Source organism: Falco punctatus, assembly GCF_963210335.1.
Source record: "Falco punctatus genome assembly, chromosome: 19".
NCBI lineage: Eukaryota > Metazoa > Chordata > Aves > Falconiformes > Falconidae > Falco > Falco punctatus.
Genome location: NC_137599.1, coordinates 4,180,304 through 4,202,101, shown reverse-complemented (window position 1 = coordinate 4,202,101; position 21,798 = coordinate 4,180,304). Strand labels below are relative to the sequence as shown.

The 21,798-nt window shown below is 56.5% G+C and overlaps 1 protein-coding gene across 2 annotated transcripts; it reads left to right on the top strand.

Moving 5' to 3' along the window:
• Positions 1–409: 409 nt before the first annotated feature.
• PLEKHM1 (pleckstrin homology and RUN domain containing M1) lies at positions 410–21,734 on the top strand. Of its 2 annotated transcripts, XM_080369453.1 has the most exons (13): positions 410–551; positions 1,421–1,856; positions 5,147–5,235; positions 6,959–7,206; positions 8,661–9,296; positions 10,529–10,922; positions 12,819–13,059; positions 13,525–14,433; positions 16,018–16,163; positions 16,337–16,530; positions 16,984–17,047; positions 17,621–17,778; positions 20,857–21,734. In XM_080369453.1, the coding sequence occupies exons 3-13, from the start codon at positions 5,194–5,196 to the stop codon at positions 20,984–20,986; spliced, it is 3,162 nt and encodes a 1,053-aa protein (XP_080225579.1). In that variant the 5' UTR covers positions 410–551; positions 1,421–1,856; positions 5,147–5,193; the 3' UTR covers positions 20,987–21,734. The 2 variants fall into 2 exon arrangements, with proteins under 2 accessions (XP_080225579.1, XP_080225580.1); XM_080369454.1 differs by lacking the exons at positions 410–551; positions 1,421–1,856 and adding an exon at positions 1,877–2,571.
• The last annotated feature ends 64 nt before the right edge of the window (positions 21,735–21,798 follow it).

Below are 21,798 nucleotides of genomic sequence, written 5' to 3'. Positions count from 1 at the left end.
TGTGTGTGTCAGTGGGTGTGCACATGTGTATGTATGTGTGTGCATGTGTGCATGCATGGGTTAATGTGTGTGTACGTGCATGTATGCATGCATTGTGCATGGCTGTGTGCATGCGTGCATGAATATGTGCATGTGTGCATGCATTTGTGTGTGTGTGTGCACACATTTGCATACATGTTTGCATGTGGGACTGTGTGCATATGTGTGTACATACATGTTTGCATGTGGGAGTGCATGCGTGCACATGTGGGGTACACGCGTGTAAATGTGGGAGTGCACGCGTGTACATGTGGGGGTGCACGCGTGTACATGCGCCTGTACAAGGGTGCGTGCACGCGCCCGGGTGCTCAGAGCACCACGTGCCAGCGCCTGCAAACCGGTCCCGCGCCGGGTGGGCGTGTCCCGGCGCCCCTCGGCTCCGCCCCGTGCCGGGTGGGCGTGTCCCGGCGCCCCTCGGCTCCGCCCCGCCGCGCGCTGCCGTCAGGAGGGGCGGGGCGCGCGCTCCCGGCACCGCCGCCACTTCCGGGTTTCCGGCCCGAGCTGCGGGGCCGGTGAGCGGGGGGGGGGGGGGCACGGGGGAGGGGGGGTTGGGGTGGAGGCGGGGAGGCGGCGTGATGAGGGGCACGGCGGAGGGGTGCGGGGTGATGAGGGTGCCAGGCAGGGGGGTAGACGGGGGGTGCGGGGTGGTGAGGGGCATGGAGGGGGGGCAGGGTGGTGGGGTGATGAGGGGGGCGGGGAGGGGGGCAGCCGGGGGGGCCGGGTGATGAGGGGGGCGGGGGGTGCAGACAGGGATGCGGGGTGATGAGGAGCACAGGGTGATGAGAGGGGCAGGGGGAGCAGGGGTAGGAGCGGTGCAGACAGGGGGTGCAGGGTGGTGCAGGCAGGAGTGCCCCCCCTTGCTCCCCGTGGCTGCTGACCCTTCCCCGGGCACGCTCGGCCTGCACCCCCCCAGCAGGGGGTGGGGGCAGGGCCCTGATCCATCCCCACCACCCGGGTCCCCCCGCAGCCCCGAGCCCCCCGGGGAGCCCGGCACCGCAGCCCACCCCTGCCAGGCCCCACGCGTGGGCAGCCAGAGCCTCGGCCCTGCACTGAGCCCCCCCGCAGCGCCCACACACGGGGGGTCAGGTGCTGCCTTTGGGGGGTCCCTGGGGGGGGCTGATGGCCTCTGGGCCTCAATGCGCCCCCTCCAGCGCTGACACCCCAAACCCTCGGCCCGGTTCCTCCCTGCAGGCCTCACACCCCCGGGGGGGCTGCACCTCTGCGGAGACCCCAGCACCCGTGGGGGTCTTGATAGCTTTCTCCCTTACGTTCTCTATCAAAACCATTTTCCTCACTTAAAATGAGCCGTTGCAAACAAATTCCGGGTTTCGCTGAAAAACGTAGAGTTTAAAAAGCCGCTTTGTTGTTACCCTGCTTCCAGGCCCCCCCGGTTCCCCCCGCCAAGGGATGCGAGCTGCCCACCCTCTCCGATGGCCACCAACTGGAGCGGGGGACTCCAATGCTGGGAACCTGAAAGAGGCACAAAAATTGGGCGTATAAACACGGCAACGTCCTGCCACGCCGCGGGGGGGGTTTCACAACCCGCGTGGCCCTTGTGTGGTGGCTCTGTCGGCTGCGATGTCGGGGAACGTCAACCCCGGTGTTACCCACAGCTCCGGCGGGTTGTAGCCCAACGGGCTAAAAGAAATTCTGGTTTTTGAGCGCTGGACGAACACAAGCTTCCCATCGAGGGCAGCGCTGGGGGCTCCCCGGCTGCTTTTTTCATCCCTCGGCAGCTCCTGGACGTCCCGCTCGGTGCTGCGGGGGTAGAAGTTGGAGGGGTTCAGCAGCAGCGACTCTTCGGTGTCCACCGTCAGGTTTGTCAACTGGAAGGAGGATGTTTCCCTGGGGAAGAGGGTGGCGTGTTGGGCCCCGGCCCAACGCTGGCGGTCCTGTAGTGGGGACGGCGGCGGTGCGGAGAAGGAGCTGGAGCCAGACTGTGAGGGTCCCGCTGCGAGCAGAGACCCAGCTGTCACCCTGCCCTAACCCTCGCCGAGTTATTTCTGAGGGGTTTTATCCTCTGACAAACCAATCTGCCGGCGGTGCCAGCTGGCTTTCCTGCTCCCCCGGCTGCTTCTGCTTGGGCTTGGCTTGTCTTTGAAGCATGGCTGGGTGTGCAGGGGCTGTGGGGGGAAGGTAGAAGCTGTGTAGGAGGGGAAGGGGTGTCCCAGCACCAGCCCTGGGACCCACCGGCCCAGCAAAGGCCTCGTTTCCTCGGGGTGGAGGGTGCCTGGCGCAGCACTCGTGCTTGGAAAATGACTGGCTCCGTGTCCAGGCCTTGAGTCACCGGTTCACGCCGTTGTGGGCTGTTGTTTTCCGTCCGCAAAGCACGAGTGGTGACCTGCTGTTTATTTATAACTTGGAGAGCGGCGCTTGTTGCGAGACCGAAGAGCCGAGCTCTGAGGGGACGGGGTCTCTGCCTCTCCTGGCACAAGGCTTGATTTGAACAAGCCATTCCCAAAGGATTTGGCTGTTTTGCAGCAGTTTGGTAAATAAACAGCTCCGCTCTCGCGCCAGCGACTCTCTTCCTCGGTAGGTTTAACCACGCCAGCTTGCTGGCTGGTTTTATTTCTCACTTGTTTTGTTTTCTTTTTTGCACTTGAGCTGTTGTGCTCTGCCTCCGGGGTGGTGACTGCTGGGAAACGATGTGTGTCGGGGGTGGCTCTGCTGTAGATGTACTTGTCTCTGCGTTTGCACATCCATCCCGTCTCTTATCCTTTCAAGATCACAAGGAACAGCCTTGGCTTTCCAGGATCCGCCTGGAAGTGCTCCGGAGCCCTCCAGTTCCTTCTAGAGCTGGCTATCCTGGCACCAGGGCTGCCAGTCCAATTTCTCCGTGTTTCACCAACGACTTGTGTTAGGTGAAATCTGCCTCCGAGCTAGTTCGTTGCACTCGTTATTCAGGAAAATGCTGTCCCGACAGAAGTGGTGCCGCGTGGATTCGTAGCACTGGAACAAACTGGTTGGACTGGTCGTGGTAGGAATGGAAAGTCCCATGATGAAGGCGGCAGGTGTCCTCCTTGGTGTCTCACCTCCTGGTGATGCTGGCAGAGAAGCATGTGTTTTGGGAGAATGCCACTCGCTTAGTAAAATCTGGACAAGGTCTTTGCAAAAACACCGCTGTCGCCTCCTCCCCTGCAACTGGCCAGGGATGCCAGGCTGGTCAACACCGAGAGCACGAACAGTGGGTGCAGTCCTGGAGCTGAAACACCCCACGCTGCCTCTCTGGGCAGCAGAAATGCCACCCTGTGCCCACAGCTTGCTTCACCCACCCCCAGCTCTTGTACCTTGAATTTGTCGTGGGTGGGCTGTGCGGCTTGTTTGCGGGGTGTGTGGAGGTGGTGGGGGCAGGGGCAGGGGCTGCCTGGCCCTGAAGAGCCTGAACCTCCCGTGTGGAGGGCAGGGATGGGGGTGGCTCTCTGAAGTCCTCATCAACTGCTGCTGTCACTTAGGTGTCCCCTCGCTGCCCCCAAAAGCCCCCAGCAGCACCTCGAACCTCTGAGGCAGAGGGTAACATTCCTGTAGTCGCTGCGCTCCCCCATGTCTGTGTTGCAACCCGAAGAGAGGAAATCTTATGACAAGTCACGGCGAAAACAGTTTCCTTTTCTATGAAATTGTGAACTCTGGAAACACTTGAGGATCAGTCCAGGGTTTGTCCCCAAAGAGCTCTTGACCTGCTGCTCGAAGCAGGACCAGCTGGCGGGATGCTCAGGGTCTGGGCTGCTCTGGACTTGGACCGGCGCCGCCTTTGGCACTGGCCGTGTAGGAGCTGGTCTGCAAACGGAGTTTCTGCCCTGGTTTGACAGCTCACAGCACAGGTAGAGGGGCACATTGAGGCCGTCAGCTCTCCTCGGGGAAAGCTCTGGGGTTTTTGTGTTGGCTTGGAAATAAAATCTGATGTATCGATGCCATACCAAGCCCATTGTCTGCCGTGGGCATAGCCAAACCCTACGGTCAACTGCTGAGCTCTCTCCTCCGTTGGGACGGCAGGTGCTTCCAACTCAAGGGGATAAATCTGTTCTCCCATCTCTCGTATCCTTAGAAAGCTTTGTGGCAGTAGCTGGTACTGGAGCATCTCTCAGACCCTTTCCAGCACGAGGACACGCTGTGTTTGAGCAGGGGTGCAGCCATACGATGGGCATCTCACCGACAGCCGCGTGCTTTGCTCTCAGAGCCTCCAGGCACAGCTTGGTTTCAGCAGATGGCTCTGAAGAACAGGGCAGGAGGCCAGAAGTCTGAAGTCAAAGGTCCCTTGTTGTCTGCAAACACCCTGCAGTTGCAGATGACCGCAGCGGGGCTGCTGCTGCCTGCTTGGCTCTGCTTTTGCCAAGGTTTCCCGTAGCAGGAGGGCACCGATTTTTCTCTCTCTCCCCCCAAAACCAGCTGCAGCAGAGCAGCGCTGCCATCCGTGGCCCCGGGAGCAGGGAGATCCTGGACTTCATCTGCCTGTGAACAAAGTGGCTGGGAACCTGATGGGGAACCGGCATCCTTCCTTGCCATCTACCCCAGGCAGCGCTGTGCCATCGGGGCAAGCGCCCCAGCACCCCCGTCCCCGCTGGGTTCGGCAGCAGCATCGCTCCTCCGACGAGTGCTGGAGAGATGAGCTGCTGCCACCTCTGCCCAGGGTCTGCTAGGGGGTGACACTGACCCCCCCTTAATGCTATTCCCCTGGGTTTTGCGTGCTGTTGTTCAGGTTCTCTCACTAGATGCCTGCTCTGATGCCCTTGCTGGCACTCGGGGATTGCAGGCGATGTAGAAACAGAAGGGAAGCCATCCCTGGCCCTGCGTGCGTCGCTGCTGGCTTGCCTGGCCTGGTGTCCCACCCCGCTTTAGGGCTGCCTGCGGGCAGCTTGCAGCGGTTAATTACCCCCTCTCGCTGTCTTGGCCGTGCTCTGCTTTGCCTGAAACTCTCCTGGTCCCCAGGAAGCGAGGTGTGCTTCGGTGCGGTCCTAGGTCAGTCCCAGCTTGAATCCGGCAGCAGCCCTTGCAAAATACCTCGGTGCATGATGTGCGCCTGTTGCGTGACGCCGGGTGCCCTTCGCGTGGCAGGTGAGTTGGGTGTAAACCAAAGGGGTGCTCAGCTGTGCTCCTCCTCCTTGTCCCAAAGGTGACATGTGAAGGCAGCGCCCGGCGCGGGGAGCGGCAGCAGCTGAGATGCATTCGAGCCACACCGATGACCCCAAGGAAGCCATACAGGTGAGTGAAACACCTCGGTGCTCCCCAGGTAGCCCCAGTTACTCCCCAGTGCAACTCCAGTTACTGGCAGGGACGTGGTAGGACTTGTGGGTGCTGCCAGCTGGGATCGGGGTGGTTTATATGGGTGAAGGCGGCTCGGCTTTCCAGCAGAGAGGATCCTTGATGGTTTTTCTGGTGGGGGGCGGTTAAAGCAAAAAGGGTGGCCATGACTTAAATCACACCGGCCTCTGCCCTGGGCTTTGCCCCTCGTGGCAAGACCCAGCGTGGGGCAGGGGAAGGTGCTCAGCCCTGATACATGGCTGAAGGAGCGTCGCTGCTCGGTATATTGGAGGTTTCTTTCCCCAGCGAGCGTCGCTGCTCGGTATATTGGGGGTTTCTTTCCCCAGCTTTGAGAGTCTGAACACGTTTAATGAGCAAAGTTCAAACCCAGCGGTTAAAACCGGGTGTTTAATTCATCCCACAGCAGAGTTAATTCATGCATGACAGATAAAATCAGTTGCAGTCTTTCATCCAGTTAGCCCACAGTTGCTGCTGGCAGGCGGGTTGCTTGTGCTAGCAGATCTGTGGGGCACCTGGAAAACAGCCCCCGCTGCAAGGGGCGTCCCCAATACGAGCAGGAATAAGGTGCACGTTCCCCCGGCTGTTGTCCTTGAACTACAGCTGCTGGAAATCTTATTTAGATGCTGGAAAAAAAATATCCCAGGCTGGAAATTTAATACGGGATCGTGCAGCCAACCCAGGCTGGAGTCAAAATCTGCCCTGCCCCAGTCGCAGCGGCTGGTGCCGGTCAGCGTTCGCCTTGAACGCTGCGTGATTGATGCTGAAACGGGAATTGTTTGATGGGGTCCTGCCTGAATTTGCAGCGTTTGCCAAATGCCTGCTGGGAAGTGCAACTTTCGTTTTCAATGAGGTTGATTGAGACATCCGGGCTCAGCTGCGTTAGAAAAAAAAAACCTAAAAATCCTCTCCACCAGCTTAAAATTGTTAAATTCACTGAACTTGCTTCTTTTCAACTGGTGCTAGAAAGGGGGAAGCAAAGCTGCTGAAAGGTAAAACTCCCATGTTCCAGCTTCAAAGCCTGCTGAGCCTCTCCAAAGGCAGCAGCTGAACCCCAGCCATCCTTCCAAAAGCATCTTTTTGGGGCGGGGGGGCCGACCCCGGTGGCGCCTGTGGGTTAATCAACACAGAGCCGGCAAGATCGATGGCTTTGATTTCTGCTGGCGGGACTCATTAGTGCGTCACATGCTGCTTGGGCTGATCTGCATGAGTTCAAGTGGTATCGAAGCCCTTATTACGGGTTACCTCCTTTGAGTTTCGAGTTTCTCCCCCGTGTTTATTTAATCCTTGTGTTTCCCCCGAGCAAACGCCTGGAAAGAGACAATTTCTTTTGCCTCCCCATCCTCTTCAGCAATTTGGTGTCTGCAGGGGAAGCACCACACGCTCTAAAGGCAACCTCAGCCACCCAGTGGGCTCTGAAACACCAGCTAAAATTGCATAAATTATTTTAAAAAGCCAGGTGAACTGTGATGCCGAGAGCGTGAGTTCCCAGTTTGACCAGTTCAGCTCTGGTGCTCCCTAGCAGCTGCTGCCAAGCGTGTGGATGAAGCAGGCGTTGCCTGACGCTTCGCTCTGGATGAGCCTCGCAGTTTTTGAGCCCCTTTAAATGAAATTTATCGTAATACTTCATTTTTTATAAGCCAAGCATGTACCTCCTGTCTTGCAGCTGATCAAGAAGCAACTGGTGAATGCCATCAAGGCGTTGCAGAAGCAGTACGTGACCTCGGATTCCATCGTGACCAGCGACGATGGGAACGCGAACACACTCTGCAGCGCCCTGGAAGCTGTCTTTGTGCACGGGCTGAAGGCGAAGCATATAAAAGCAGAGATTGGGGGGAAAGGGAGGAAAACTGGGGGTCGGGGACCCCTTCCCCAGCCGGTCTTCTGGGGTCTGCTGAAGAGCATCACCCACCGGTGAGTGCCCGTCCCTGCTGAAAGGTGTTTGCACGCTCAGGTTTATCCCTTCTTTGGTGTAAAAGCCACAAAATTCAAGGAATGGTGAGCAGGAGGATGGCTCAATGGAAAGATATGTCTCTGCCCCGTCCCATGTCCTCAGTCCTTCGGTTGGGGGGGAGGGGGAGGTGCTGTCGCTGGGGGGCTGGGGGTGCCTGGGGGGCTGGGAGATGCACTAAGGAGAACAAAGTCGCTGTTATGCCAAGCGATGCAGGGCTGGGTACCCAGCACGGCCCCTCTTGGCACGTGCAGGGGGTGAAGTGCCATTCAGGCATGAGCCCATGTCCCCAGACAGTTGAGGAATGACACACTGCTGCCAGCTTAGGGCACACACCTTTCTTACAGTGCTTGGCTGTGTACGGGGACCCCGTGTCCCCAGTGGGACCCCCCTCACCGTACTGGCGTACAGCAGCGGTGGGTTGTGGGATGCATGGTGCGGGGGTCTGGTCTCTCTTCTGACCTGGATCTGCTGGGGGTGGTTGGCCTGCCCTTCCCCACATCCCAGCCAGCCTTCGAGGAGGTCTCGCCGGCGTAACTATCGTTATTTGCTGGGGTTTTTTATTTGCTGGGGTTTTTCTGAGCCACTCCCTAAGCAGAGTCCTCCCACACTAAATAACAGCCCACACACAAATAGTTTTGAAAGCCTCATCCAATTCCCATCACCGACTTTTAAATTATGAAAGGGGATGAAAATAACTCTTTCACATGCTACGGAGGATATTTTTGTGCCCTTTGAACGTTTTTTTCCTTCTTGAGAGACAGATGAAAAAAAACAAAATCTTCCCAAACTTTTGCTCGGGTTTTTTTGTAGCGTCTGCAGCGCCGACGTGAGCTGGGACCAGGGAGGATTAGGGAGTGGGTGTCACTGTCAGATTGTAGAGGAGAACCGCTGAAGTCAGGAGGTTGAGATTGCTTGAGGAGCTTAACCTGACCTGATGTTTTTTTTTGGTTGCCGCAGCAGCTTTCACTGCGTTTGGGCTGATTTAAAATTTGAAGCTAGGATTTAGAGATGCGGTTGTTTCCGAGATATATCCAGACAGAGCGAGCCCCAGTGATGTGCAGGGGCAGCAGGAGTTTCCCCCTCTGCATCCTTGGTCCAGGGCGAGCAATGTGTGGGAGATGCCTCCAGCCGGAGGGAAGAGGGGCACCCAGAGGCACCCCAGGGATGCCTAGGGACATTACCAATATATTTAGCTTTGGGGCGTTCAGAAGCTCTTTTTTCTTCACGGGAAACCACATTTTCCATGAAGGAAAGAGATTTTCCACAGCCTTTTTTGTCCTAATTCCTAAATTCCCCACAGCACAGCAGGTTGGGCAGTGCCTGAGGGAGGATCTGCCCCTCCTGCACCCCATGACGGACCAAAAGCGAAGCTACCCATGTCCTATTCTATTCTTTTTTTTCCCCCTTTCCCCAGAAATATTGTCTCGGAGCTGGAGCAACTCATTTTTATCAACACGGATGTCGGGCGCTGCCGAGCCTGGCTGCGGCTGGCTTTGAACGATGGCCTCATGGAGTGTTACTTGAAGCTGCTCCTGCAGGAGAAATCCCGGCTGCCCGAATACTACCAAGCGACCGCTCTGCTCTTAGATGCTGAAGAGTGCGAGTTCCTCCTTTGCTACTTGCAGGGCTTAACATCCTTAACCTTCGAACTCTCCTATAAATCAGCGGTTTTGAACGAGTGGACTGTCACCCCTCTGTCCCTGTCAGGTCTTTGTCCTGTTTCGGAGCTGCTGGAGCCCCTCGCATCCTCGGCATCCGAACCCCGCAGAAAAGCATCGCTGGGTTCGATCTCCCAATCATCAGGGTCGGACGAGATCGAGATTCAACCCTCTGTCCTACCCATCAGCAAAGCCAGCAGCAAAACTAAGCTCACGTCGTCCTCGCTGAGCCTTAACACCACCGGTTCGTCCCAGCTCTCCTCCAGCCTGGGCTCCGACAGCATCCTCCCAGCCCACTGCGCCCGCAGTCCCGAACGGAGCGAGGAGCCGCTCTCCTGCGACTCTGACCTGGGGACGGCCACCGCCGAGGACCTGGACAGGTCTCTGCAAGAGTGAGTCTTTTCCTGGTCTCCTCTTCAAGGGGGTTTTTCACCCTCTCCTGGGCTCTCATTTGTTTTCTCTCTATAGGCAGGAAGGCTTTCTTCCCTGTTTTTCTTTAACAAGCTACTTTTTTCCTCCTTGAAAGAGCCTAAAAGGTAAAAAGAACCACTCGGCACAGCTTGCTGGGACCCTGCTGGCACAGCAAACAAGCTGCCGGCCACTGAAGTGCGTGTCCTCTTTACTGGGGCAGAAACATCAGAAAAATGCTGCTCCTCAGTTTCAGGAATGTCACATCTCCCTGACGTACGCTGGGGGATGCTCCAGGGCTTTCTGCAGGGGGAAAGGAATGAGTCTGGTCGCAGGAAAGGTTTATAATTTGCAGCTTTGACAGATGATTTAGGGAAGGGAGGTTGTTAGTTTGTCATCGTCACGATTTATTTCTGCCAAACACCAGCACAGAGATTCCCGGTGGGTTATATAAGCTCTGAGTAATCAGGAAATATTTTCCCTGCCACCTTTAAAACTCTGAAGGAGCCTGGCCTGGGGTGCTGGCTGAGGAAGGCACCCTCTTCCCGATAAAGGTCTTCGAGAGGGTTTAGAGCTGCAGTCTGTCCTTCCCATCGATAATGGCACCGTTACCTGCTGCTGGGATTTTGCATCTTAGGATGATCCAGAAAGAACCTGCCTTGATTGGATTAAACTCGTGATGGAAAGATGTCATTTTGAATTTTAATCTTGGGCCGGTTTAATTCGACCTAACTGGTGGCGGAGCAGGGGCATGGGAACAGCATCTTGTCTGGCCAGGCTCCACTAATAATTGCTCGTTAATGGTTATGAAAACATTTGAAGTTTGGCACATGGTCCGTGGCTGGATACGTGTCCAGGAGCTGGACGTGGGGTTGGGGCTGCGGGGACCACCCAGCGCTCTCCCTCCATTAGGAGATGTCCATCAGGAGCAAATTAAACCCTATTAACGAGCGTCATTAGGAAATGCATCCTTTGCAGGCAGGGTCCTTGCAGCCGTGGGGTTGTCTGCTGCTCTGTAGGGCACAAATCACACATTTTTCTGGGAGCGTGGTCAGTGCCACGGGGGTTTTTTGCAGCCAAACAGCGCTGCCAGCCTGCAGGAGACGAGCAGTGATGCTGAGCCCTCTTTTTGGGTGGTTATAATTTGCAATAACTATTTTTTAATAGGTTCTGGTTGACATAGCTGTGTTCAAACTGGTCACTTTTCTGTTTCAAGGGTGTTGTCTGAGTTCAACAAAGCCAAGCCGAGCCTGGAAGCCCCGGAGGGACGGCTGGTCCCCAGCGTGCTGGGCTGCTCCCCACGGCCACCTGCCTGCCCCCCACCCGCATCGCCCACCCCCCTGGCTCCATCCCATGGGGCTCGCCAGCAGCTGCCTCCCAACGCCGACAGTCCAGACTCTGCTGGGACAGGTGACGCGGTGACCGCCGCCAGCGGGGATGGAGATGCGGCACCGCAGGCCAGCAGCACGGCCGGTGCCTTGGCCACGCGGCGTGGTGGTCCGAGCAGGGCAGAGACAGGCAGAAGCGGCACAGTTGGCAGCAGCGAGGCAAGCCAGGCAATCTGCAGCCCGGCAGCTGAATGCCTCCTGTCTCCGCTGCTGGGTTGTCCGGTAAGTGTTGCAGCTCCCTTGCTATCCACCTCCTTGGTTTTACCCTTCCTGACCAGCAGATCTAATGGAAAAGGAAAATAAAACTGGTGACAGCTCCTGAGTAGGCACCAGTTCCTCCAGTATCTCATCTTCCATGCTGCTCCCATTCTCCTGACAGCAAGTTGGTTGGAAGCGATGCTCCCCACTCCACGAGCATCTTCCTGGACCCTGTGCAGCTGTGTCCGTGCAGCTGCTCTGGGAGAAACTGTCTCAAAGTCAATATTCCCTGGTAAAAGAGGCACCAAAGCTTTTGAAACTCTGCCTGGCCTGCCAGCCATCCCTCGCCAAGAGCAGCTGCAACGGGGAGGTTTTGGTTTTGTTAATGATGTCAGGAGCGTGATGAGCTCTTGCACAAATCTGGCCGTAGGCTGCGTGCAAGCTGATAACACAGTCGGGTTCCTCAGGGGGACTTTTTCTTCATTTGTGGTCCATGTAAGAGGAGGGAAAAGGGTTGACTGAACAGGAAACAAATTAACAGTTTTCCAATGAAAAATATTCACGCGGCACATCTGTTCCCAGGTCAGGATGGCATTCCCTGGTGCTTAGGCTAGCCTAAACAGCGGCGGATTTCCCCTGCTGCCGCCAAGGACTTGATCCGTTGGCTTTTGCTTTTAGGAAGCTCTTTGAACAGCCTTGTCCTCTTGTCTAATTTGTTACTGGCTTTTCCGTCCTGGTTCCCATCGTTTCCATCCTGGTGAGGTTAGGATATACCTCATGCCCCGCTCCCACCCCACCCCCCTCCCCAAAACGGTTTCTCTTTTTGGTCTCTGCTCCTTTCAGTTCCCTCCCAGTTATCCCATTTCCGCTGCTTCCTCGTGGCGTTGGGCCAGTTTGACCTAATCTATGTATAACATACGGTGTCAACAGGAAATTCCCCCCTGCTTTCGCATGACTCACAGAGCAACCTGCGTTCCTGGCCCAGGAGCGAGCTGTGCCCGCCTGTACGCGGGGAGCTGCACCACAAGCCACCCGTGAGCCTCGCCGCAGGCTGGTGACAGCTCTTCTGCTGGCCTTCGCTTTGGTGGTCAGAATAAAAGGCTCTTGGAGAGCCAGGTAGGGTAGCTGAGGGGGCGTTCCTGGTGGGATGCAGCCCCAGAAAGGATGCGCTGGGTCTAGGGAAGCTGCTCCCTTTTGCCAGAGCACTGAGCTGGGTCATCTTTTGCTCCTGGTGGGACCTTGTCCCAGAACCTCGCTCTGTTCTTGTAGCCAGAAAAACTCCTGGGGAAGTTGTAGCCATGTTTTCCTTCAGCTTAACGAGCTTTCTTCTGCTTGCAGGTCTCACGCCTTCGTGACATACGGAGGCAAAGGTTTCCTTTGCCTTCCCTGCCTTACTTTTTGCCTGTGCTGCTCAAGCCTGGTGTTTGCAGCAGCTGCTTGCAAGCTGTAGGTCTCTCTTTCAACCTAGAGACCTTCCATGTACCTCTCCCCATCTGTGTTCTTCCTGGAACAAGGAACCGCTGCTCCAGGGGAGCTCGTCCCCTTCCATGGCAGAGCTGGGGTTTCACCCACTATCAGAAACACTTCACGGACCAAATATCTCCTATGTGGTTACTGCAGGGAATGTGCTCTTCTGCTGAGCCCTTGATGATTTTAGCAGGGAGGACTAATCAATTTGGGACTTTATAATCCCACCAGTATATATCCCAGTATTTGCCAGCTGTCCCCGCAGTCCCTTGGAGCGTTCCCTGAGCGGAGGGAGCGGAGGAGCCATCCGTGTGGGAATAGCCAGCATCACTGCATGGGACTTGTCACAGGCAGCCCCTGTGAAGGGGACACAGTGGGCATGAGTGTTTGAGGGGCGCAGGGTGTTCACTAAGTTTTGATAATTAATATTTAATAATTTATTTTTTTTAACAGAAAAGAAAGAGCTGGATCTCGGAAGATGATTTCTACAGACCTTCTCTGGGAGAGGGCAGCGAAAGCACGGCCAGCACCAACGGCTTTGGGCCAGAGGGGGCTGCCGAGGGGCTGGCCCCGGGGCTCATCAGCGCTCTTGACTTGGAAAGGCTGTCGGTGCCGTCCTCGGAGAGTGGGAAGCCCAAAATGTCACCTGAACGGGAGCAAAAGGGCTTCAGCGTTGTGCATCGCAGGCAGATGGGTACGTGCCGCCCTCCCCTCTCCAGCTTTTGTCCAGTGGCTGCGCTGGGCAGTGCTGGGCCGGGGGGTGGTTTGGGCGGGGGGCTGTTGCTGAGCTGTGACAGCACTAGAAGCCAGGGAGGGCGGTGGAGCAGCTACCTTGGCCCTGCCGAGCCCGCCGTGGCTCTGGTGGGAAGCACCGAAAAAGCAGTGGGGATACGCTGGGTGCACCTGTCCCCGTGTCTCAGACCTACCCGTGGGACGTGTTTCCTTTATCCCACTCGTTCTCAGCCTGAAAAGCCAAATACGGGTGGACAGATGATGGAGAACAGGGTCCAGTGACCTCCTGCCTCATCCCAACACCCACTGGGACCGGCTCTCAAAGCTGCGATGCCTCCGGTCGCTCGCTGCGAGCCTACCGTGGGCTTTTCTCTCCCCACTGGCTTCCCCTTTTGGGATTAAACTGAGACATCTGCTTTTGCCCCAGGTCTTTCCAACCCTTTCCGAGGGCTCCTGAAGCTGGGCAGCCTGGAGCGGAGAGGAGCCATGGGGATATGGAAGGAGTTTTCCTGCGAGCTGTCGCCGCTGGAGCTCCGGCTTTTCCTGGACCACGAGGACCGCATCTGTGTCGAGAGCTATTCCCTGCTGCGGTGTGACTCACTGGCACTGACGCACTCGGACGGCCGTTTTGAGCTGGTTTTTCTGGGGAAAAAGCTCTACCTACGAGCTCCTTCTCGAGACGAGGCCGAGGACTGGTTGGACAGGATCCGCGAGGCGCTGCAGAAGTGCCGGCCGCAGCTGGAGGAGGAGGAGTGGGAGACGCTGGAGTATCCAGAAGATGGTGGGGAAGGCCAACCCATCCAGAGCGACTCCACTGCTTTTCTCCAGTACAGCGACGTGCCTGGGAACAGCTTTGACTGGGCTCCAGCTCATGAACCGGAGCTGGATGCAATAAAAGAGGCTGTTCTGTACGCGGAGGTAGACAAAACCTGGCTCCCTTTCATTTTTTCCCTGTCTCTAGAAACTTTAAAGTGCTTTAAAGTCAGGAACAACGACAAGATTTTAAGCAACAGTTACGGTATAGAGACCATCCAGGACATCCTTCCAGACACCAGCCTTGGGGGACCTGCCTTCTTCAAGGTGATCACCTCCAAAGCTGTCCTGAAGCTACAGGCTGAGAACGCCGAAGAAGCGGCCTCGTGGAGGGAGCTGGTCCGAGGGGTGCTCATGTCCTACCTGGAGAGCGCGGAAGAGGCACTGACGCTGGGTGGCAGCTTGGACGGGCACTCCCAGGTCGTCCTGAAGAACATCGTGAAGGAAAACGGCTTCTTGTTGCAATACCTGGTGGCCATCCCCACGGAGAAGGGCCTGGACTCGCAGAGCTTCATCTGTGCAGGTATATGGTGGCTTGTCCAAAAACCCAGCTCCGTCTGGGAAGATGGTGTGGCATTCGTTCAGGTTAATGAGGTGACATCAAATTAGGGACTTCCCTGAGACCTGCCAGCCCGTGGCAGACCAGTTGCTGGCTCCCCCATCCAAACCCCAGGTAGCACCAAACCCCTTGGGGGGGGGCTTCACGTCCCCAGTCAGTGGCACCTTGGGTGGCCGGTGTGCCCCCCGCGCTGAAGTCCCCTCCCAGCCCGGCACAGATCCAGCTGGGCTGCCGCTGGGCTCCGGTTTAAGATGCTTATGGGTCAGACAGCGGGGGTCTCGTCTTGGAGGCAACCTTAGATGGACCGAGGAGTCTCTTCCGAGGCATTTTGTGGCCCCAACCCGAGGGGAAAGTGCAATCAACAACAAATGCTGTTTTTCCGGTAAGGCAGCACCGGAGCGAATGTTGCCATGGGTGTGACGAGCTGATTTTGCAAAACATTCATTTAACCTTCCAGCAACGCCTCCCCGCACACGGGGCGATGCTGGTTTAATAGGATAACACTCGCTGACCTCTGAATGTGCTATTCACCTTGGTAAGTTAATTAAACTTCAGATTTCTCTCCTGCTTCAATTATATTTCTTGTACCCTCCAGCAAGTTTTTATTTTTCTTTTAATCACTCTTCTTCTTTTTATATTTTTTTTTTCCTGTTCTATTTGGTCTCTGCCTTGCCCTCCAGGCTCTGTCCTGCATCTTCCACCTACCAACAGATGAAAGCAGCAAGCTGAAAAGACAAATTCCCTGGTTTTATCTGTAGGTTTTTTAGGGGTCTGCCCACCCTGCTTTCACCTCCCTCCCAGCCTGACACCCCAGCCTGGCACAGGAGTGGTTTCCTTACGTGTCAGGGCATAATAGGCAATAAAAGCTTTCTTTTTTTTTTTTTTTTGTTTTTTTTTCTTAATTCAGAGAGCAACACCTGACCTCTGAGAATATTTTTTTGGTGGGGGATGCACTGCAGCTACCCCAAAGTGTGAAGGCTGGGGTGGCAAAGCCAAGCAGGGTTCCTCCTGCATTACCCACTGCTGTAATAAATGCTTTTTTTGGCTTAATCCATCCTGACTTCGTCTCTTGCAGATGTGGTTTTGGTACCCTGTGGTGGCAGCTGGAAAGAAAAGGGCTGAGTGAAGGCAAAATAGGGCAAAGCTACTGGTGGAGGTGATGGGGCAGGCAGGTGGGATTTAGGTTCTTCCCTAAACGACTGGAGTATTTCCAGGATTCACTTTTTCTGAGGAAAACCCAAACAAACAATTGAACCACGTGATTGATGAATAAAGGTTGGTTCAGGGCTGGTCCAGACTCCTTTTTGGCGGAGATCAAGTGAAGCGGCTCCTGTTGGACCATCATGGTCTGAAATCCCCGGGGAAAGGGGCTGGGGACCTCTCACTGAACATCCTACAAGTGCTTTAGCTGATCTCCAACCCTTCCAAAAACTTTCTTGTTCCATTCCCCCCCTCCCAAAAGTGTCTCCCCCGACCCTGGCAGTGATGGGAACAGGTTCCGTGGGCAGCACGGGTCCCTTCTCATCTCCTCGCCCCTGTTCCCTGCAGGCTGCTCCAGGCAGATCGGCTTCTCCTTCGGAAAGCCCAAGCTCTGCGCCTTCTCTGGTCTGTACTACTGCGACAGCTGCCACCGGGATGACGGGACGGTGATTCCCTCGCGCCTCATCCACAACTGGGATCTGACAAAACGAGGGGTAGGTCTGGGCTTGGCCAGCACAGGGAGCAGAGACACGCTCCTGTGCTCCCTGAAGGTCCATCTGAACATTTCCACCATCGGCAGAGGTGGAGGTGTCCACCCCAGACCTCCCTCTGAGCCTCCTGAGCTGCTCCTCGGTGCATGCCCACCTCTTGTCTCTCTCCGCCCCAGGTTTGCCAGCAGGCTTTGAAGTTCCTCACCCAGATCCGTAACCAGCCTCTGATCGACCTGAAGCTGGTCAACGAGAGCCTCTACGACCACGTGGAGAGGATGAGTCGGATCCGCCGGAGCAGAGAACAGCTGAAGCTGCTGGGAGATTATCTCATCATGTGCCGCAGCGGGGCCCTGAAGGAGCTGAGCAAGCGGTGAGGTCCCTCTCTGGGTGGCGTTACCCCTGCGTCCCCCTCTCTGCACCTCAGTGGCCTCTTGGTGCTCCTTTTCGCTCGGCTGGAGCCGTGGTGCCAAGGCATGGGCTGGCTTTTAGCTCCATGTCGTCTGCTCTAAGGAGTTATCCGTCTGTTGGCTGGGTCGACACACTGAGATGTGACTCAGGAAACACCTTCCTGACCGAGGAGCTTCTGGCTGGGCAGGAAACACCTGGAAAAATAGATGAGATATTTGGGTTCTTTCCCCCGCCCCTTTGAACTGCTCTCACACGATTCCCAGTGGCAGGATTTGAGAGATGTGGCATGATGCAAAAATCACGTCCGTGGTGATTTGCTTCAGAATTCTGCATCATCCAGGCTCCTCCTTGCTCCAAAGCTGTTGGAGCTGTGGTAGGAACCATCTACCACCTTCCTCTTTGTGCTTCTTTGCAGGCTTGATCACAGACACTACCTCTTGGAGTGTCCCCACAAATACAGCGTCGCTGACCTGAGGCAGGTGAGAACTTTGCGTGGTCGTAGGTGTTTTGCTGGTGAAAACATCCCGGTTTCTGTCCGTGGAGACACCGTGTCGAGCGTGTCTCCTTCAGCAGAAGGTTTCAAACAGCTTTGCCTTTTGCCTTGCTGTCACCCGTCACATGCATTCGGCAAGCTTGCACATCAACTTAAAGGTAAATAATTTACCTTTATTTTAATTTACCAAAATAATTGGCCCAAGCCTATATCCTCCGAGAGCTATGGAGATCACATGAGAGAAATTGTTTCACCTCTGTTTAAGCCAGCATTGCTGCTAGCACCTCTCCCTGCAAACTTGTATCTATTGCAAATACTGCCGGAGGTGATGGGGGGTTGGATTTTGCGTTGATTCCAAAGCCAGGAGCCCTGGCCACGCAGGTGTGGGTGCTGCTGTCAGCTCGCTCTGGGGCCCACTCACCCCCCAGGCGGGTTTTTTTGGAGGACAGCCTTGTCTTCGTGCAGCAGCACAAAGAATGGAGGTACCGTGGATTTTGCCCAGTGCAAACCCAATTGGGAGATAAGCTCCATGAGTGCCTGATGTCTCTCTGCTCTGCAGATAGCTGACGGCGTCTTTGAGACCTTCCTGCAGTCTCTGCTCCAGTTTGCTTCCCATCACGTCTACAACTGTGACCTGTGCACCCAGCGTGGCTTCATCTGCCAGATCTGCAACAGCAGCGACATCATTTTTCCCTTCGAATTTGACACTACCACCAGGTGAGCGACGCCTCTGTCACGTCCCACTGCTCATGGACTGGCCTTTCCCAGGAGCCTGGACCATCCCCTGGGTTCCTCTCAGAGGCTCTTTGCTTTCTGGGCACGTAGCACCAGGGTGGCCTGGAAATAGCTCTGAGCTGGCTGTGTGTCTTTGTGGTGCCCGCATCCTTGTGGTACCCGTGTCCTCGTGGTATCCACATCCTTGTGGTACCTGTGCCCTTGTGGTGCCTGCATCCTCGTGGTATCCACTTCCCTGTGGTACCCGTGTCCTCGTGGTGCCTGCGTCCTCGTCATATCCACATCCCTGTGGTGCCTGCATCCTCGTGGTATCCACATCCCTGTGGTGCCCGCGTCCTCGTGGTATCCACATCCTCGTGGTACCCGTGTCCTCATGGTATCCACATCCTCGTGGTACCCGTGTCCTCGTGGTATCCACATCCTCGTGGTACCCACATACTCATCTGATCTGAACGAAATCAGGGCTGTCTGGGGCAGGAGAGGACCATCCTCACAGAGCTGAGATGTCACCAAACGTGGTGGCTTTGCAGATTGAACATGCGGTGCCACCCAGCACCTTGCTGTCAGCTTGCAAAAGCCTGGCTGGGTGCTGGGGGTCCCAGGGCGGCAGAGGAGCTGGGGGGGGGAGGAGGAGGATGATGAAGGTGCTGTGTGCCCCTGCCTGGCTCACCTGGCCAGCGCATCTCTGATTCACATCCAGCCTGGCCCCTTGCAGCGGTTGCAGGAGGGAAGGAAAAGCAGCAGCGGGGACCGTTCATACACCCCTCTGCAACCAGGGAGAGGAGGAAGGACACACGGACATGGATTTGGAGATGAATGGTGGGCTGCCCTGGGGGATGTTCCCAGCAGGATGGGGCGGGGGACGACGACACTGGCTTTCATGTGGGTTTTTCTCCTGCCTGCGGAGCTCGCGTCCTGTGCAGGCAGGGTCCTTGCCTGTGGTGGGGTCGGCTGCTGCACGGGTTCAGCAGCTGAGCGGACATGGAAATCAGCTGGGTGTGTTAAAGGGGATGTTTATCCCCACCATCAGGATTATCTAAAGAAATCGGTATCAAACCCTCCCGGCCCAGGAGCCTGGTCCATCAGAGATCGACATCTCCATGGTTAGTTGGTAATGAGTCTAATCCTGGCAGAGAGGTTTAACAGGCTGATGGTCTGCCTGGTCCTGCTTCGGCTGGCAGTCCCTGAAAGCGAGCAGCAACACCCAGAAGCTGCAGAAAGTGCCAACAAGACCAAGATCCGTGAGTACCCCACGCATTACGTGGCTGCAACTGTTTCCAGGGCAGCTGAGCAGGATTCCTCGCTCTCCCTCCTCACCACAGGGACAGCATCATGCTTATTATCGAAGACAACATCCCCAGGGGACCGATTTTCCCTAGAAAAAAGAGCGTACAGGCTCTGGAAAGAGCAGGCACGCGGGGCTGAGCTCTGCTGGCAGCCTGCCGGAGGTCTCATGTCCTGTAAAGCTGAGCTCAGAAGTTTGTTGACCTCTTTTCTTTTTTTTTTTTTTTTCTTTTTTTTTTTTTTTTTCCTCTGGCGGAGGAGGTTGTGCAGCAGGAAAGCAGCTCGACCAACATCCTCGCCAAGCTAAACCCGGCTTCCTGCCCCTCTGCCCGCCCCGGGGGACAGCCAGCTGCTGGGGTCACTCCGTCACTTGCTGTCACTTGCTGCAGGATGCATCTGAAACGCCTTGTAACAATCAACCCAGCCGAGCGCGGGACTTTTTCCTTTGCACAGCAGCGGTGGCCGCTTCCTGCAGCCGCTCTGGCAGGTGGAGGCAGGAGATGCCGCCTTACGGCTGCTGCTCGCTCAGAAACGCACAGGGTGAAAACCACCCCCTGGCTTTGCAAACCCCCTCCCCCCCAGCTCGGGGGGGGAGCTGCCACCGCTGCTAAGCCAGAAAAATCGTGTGAAAATCTGTTCCGCTGGGAAAATGCACAGCAGCACCAGCACCCCGCGTCCCGCCTGTCCATGCACAAGCCTTTTCCTTATCCTGAGTTCACTCAGGGTTTGCAGCCGCCTGCCAGGAGCAGGATTTGACCCAGGCTGCGATATGTCACGGTCCCTTGCCTGGTGCGCTGCTGGGCGTTTCTCCGCTGCCCTTTCCACTCCTCCTTTGGGAAATTCAGGTATTCAGCGGTATTCACACCTGGATTGGGCACCAGGTATTTGCACTTGAGGGCGTTTAAAAAATAATCCGGCCGGCGTGTGGATGGGCTGCATTTTGCTGCCCCTGGCGAGGTGGAGGAGCCCAAGTGGGGAAAAAGGGATTCAGCCTTGGTGGCAGAGACTTTTCTTCTGTTGACTCGAGATAAGTAGCGAACGCCCGGAGCTGGGTGTCTCCTCCCGGCCGCCCCGCGCAAGGTATCATTTGTGGCTGTTTACATTCCTGCTGCAGCGCTGAGCCAGAGCAGGGAGGTCCCAGGCTGGTGCTGGTGAGATCTCCCCAAAGCCGGCCAGCTCAAAGGACACGCCATCCCTGGCTGCCCGTCCCCTTCCCTGCAGCTCTGCTGTCCCCAAGCAGCATCCCTGCCACCCATTGACCCAGGGTCAAGGTTGGGGGTCTCCTGGCTGCACCCCCACCCCGGCAAGGAGAGCATCAGCACCCTGGCGCTGAGCTGCATCCCCAGGCGGGCTCTCGCCGCCCTGCGCTGTGGCAGGGTTTGGTGTCTCAGCCGTGAAACTTCGTTCTCGTGCCGTCAGCGCTCTTGAAGGCAAAGTGCAAACCTGGCTCCGCATCTCGCTTTGTCATCTGCAGCAAGATGGCAGCGCGCTGGCGGCTGCCCGCCGCACTCTTTCCGGGCGAGCTGCCGCTTTCGCTCTGAGGTTGTTGGAGGTGGATCTTTTGCTCGAAGCAATTACTGCTTCTGCTAACGAGGGTCGTCTGGAACCGCAGCTGCCTCTCGCTGGGGCTCTTTGCTCAGCACATGCTTGGAGAAAGCAGAGCCGAGGAAGCGTCCCCGGCTCTGGTTTGGTGGGGAGAAGTTGGGTCCCAGCTCTGATATTACCAACAGGGTGGGTTGTATTTTGTTTTATTTTTTTCCCCTTGCTTTCTCCTAGGTGCAGCAAATGCAAAACCGTCTTCCACCGGGACTGCCAAGCCAGGGCCAAGTCGTGCCCCCGCTGCGAGCGCCGGCAGCGGTACCAGCAAAAGCTGGAGGCGGAGGCGAGCGTGGAGCCCAGCCTTTAGCATCCAGGGACTGACCTCGACGCTGCCCTGGGCTTCCCATCCCGCCGGACTAGCACGGAGGGGAGGGGGCCGCCGGGAGGTGCAGAGGAGAGACCCCCCTGCCCGGGAGCTGATCCTGCACCTGGCCCTTCCCCAGGGACAGGGAGCTGGTGGTGCTGGGCGATGCGGCGTGGGTGCTCCTGCCCCACAGAGGGACCCTCTGCCCACCCAGGGATGAGCAAGGGGGGCTGGAAAGGTCTCCCCCCACACACCCCCTACTAACCTGGTGCTGCTCGGGGGTGCTCCCAGTCACCTCCTGGTGCCAACCTGGTGCATCCCCTCGCAGTGGGAACCCAGCGGCTTCCCAGGGTGTAAATCAGGATTTCCAATCAAGGGTGTGGATAACTGACACTGATTAAAGCTCTAGTTTTTTAGGATGTTCGATACTGAAAAAATGGTATTTTTTTACAAGGGGATTTTGCACAAGCTGGCCTGCTCCGGGGAGGTGACGGCGGCTGCACAGGGAGGGGGCAAAGTGACACTTGTGCCTTTAGGGACCTGTGTGCCCTGGGGGACCGTGGTGCGCTGGGGTGGCTGAGCATCTCCCGCTCAGAGAGCCCACCCATCACCGTGGCCTCTGGGAAGAGAGGGGAGAGAAGAGCCGAGCTGCTCCTCCCCACCTGCTGCTCTTAATCCTCGGAAGAAATTTTATTTTCCTTTCACCCTTCCCCATGCAAAACTAATAAAAGTTTATTTAACAATGAGCAAAGTCGTCTTTGGGGTTTGCTTCTCCGCAGCGGGTGACGGATCCCGGGTCCGACCTGATCCTGCAC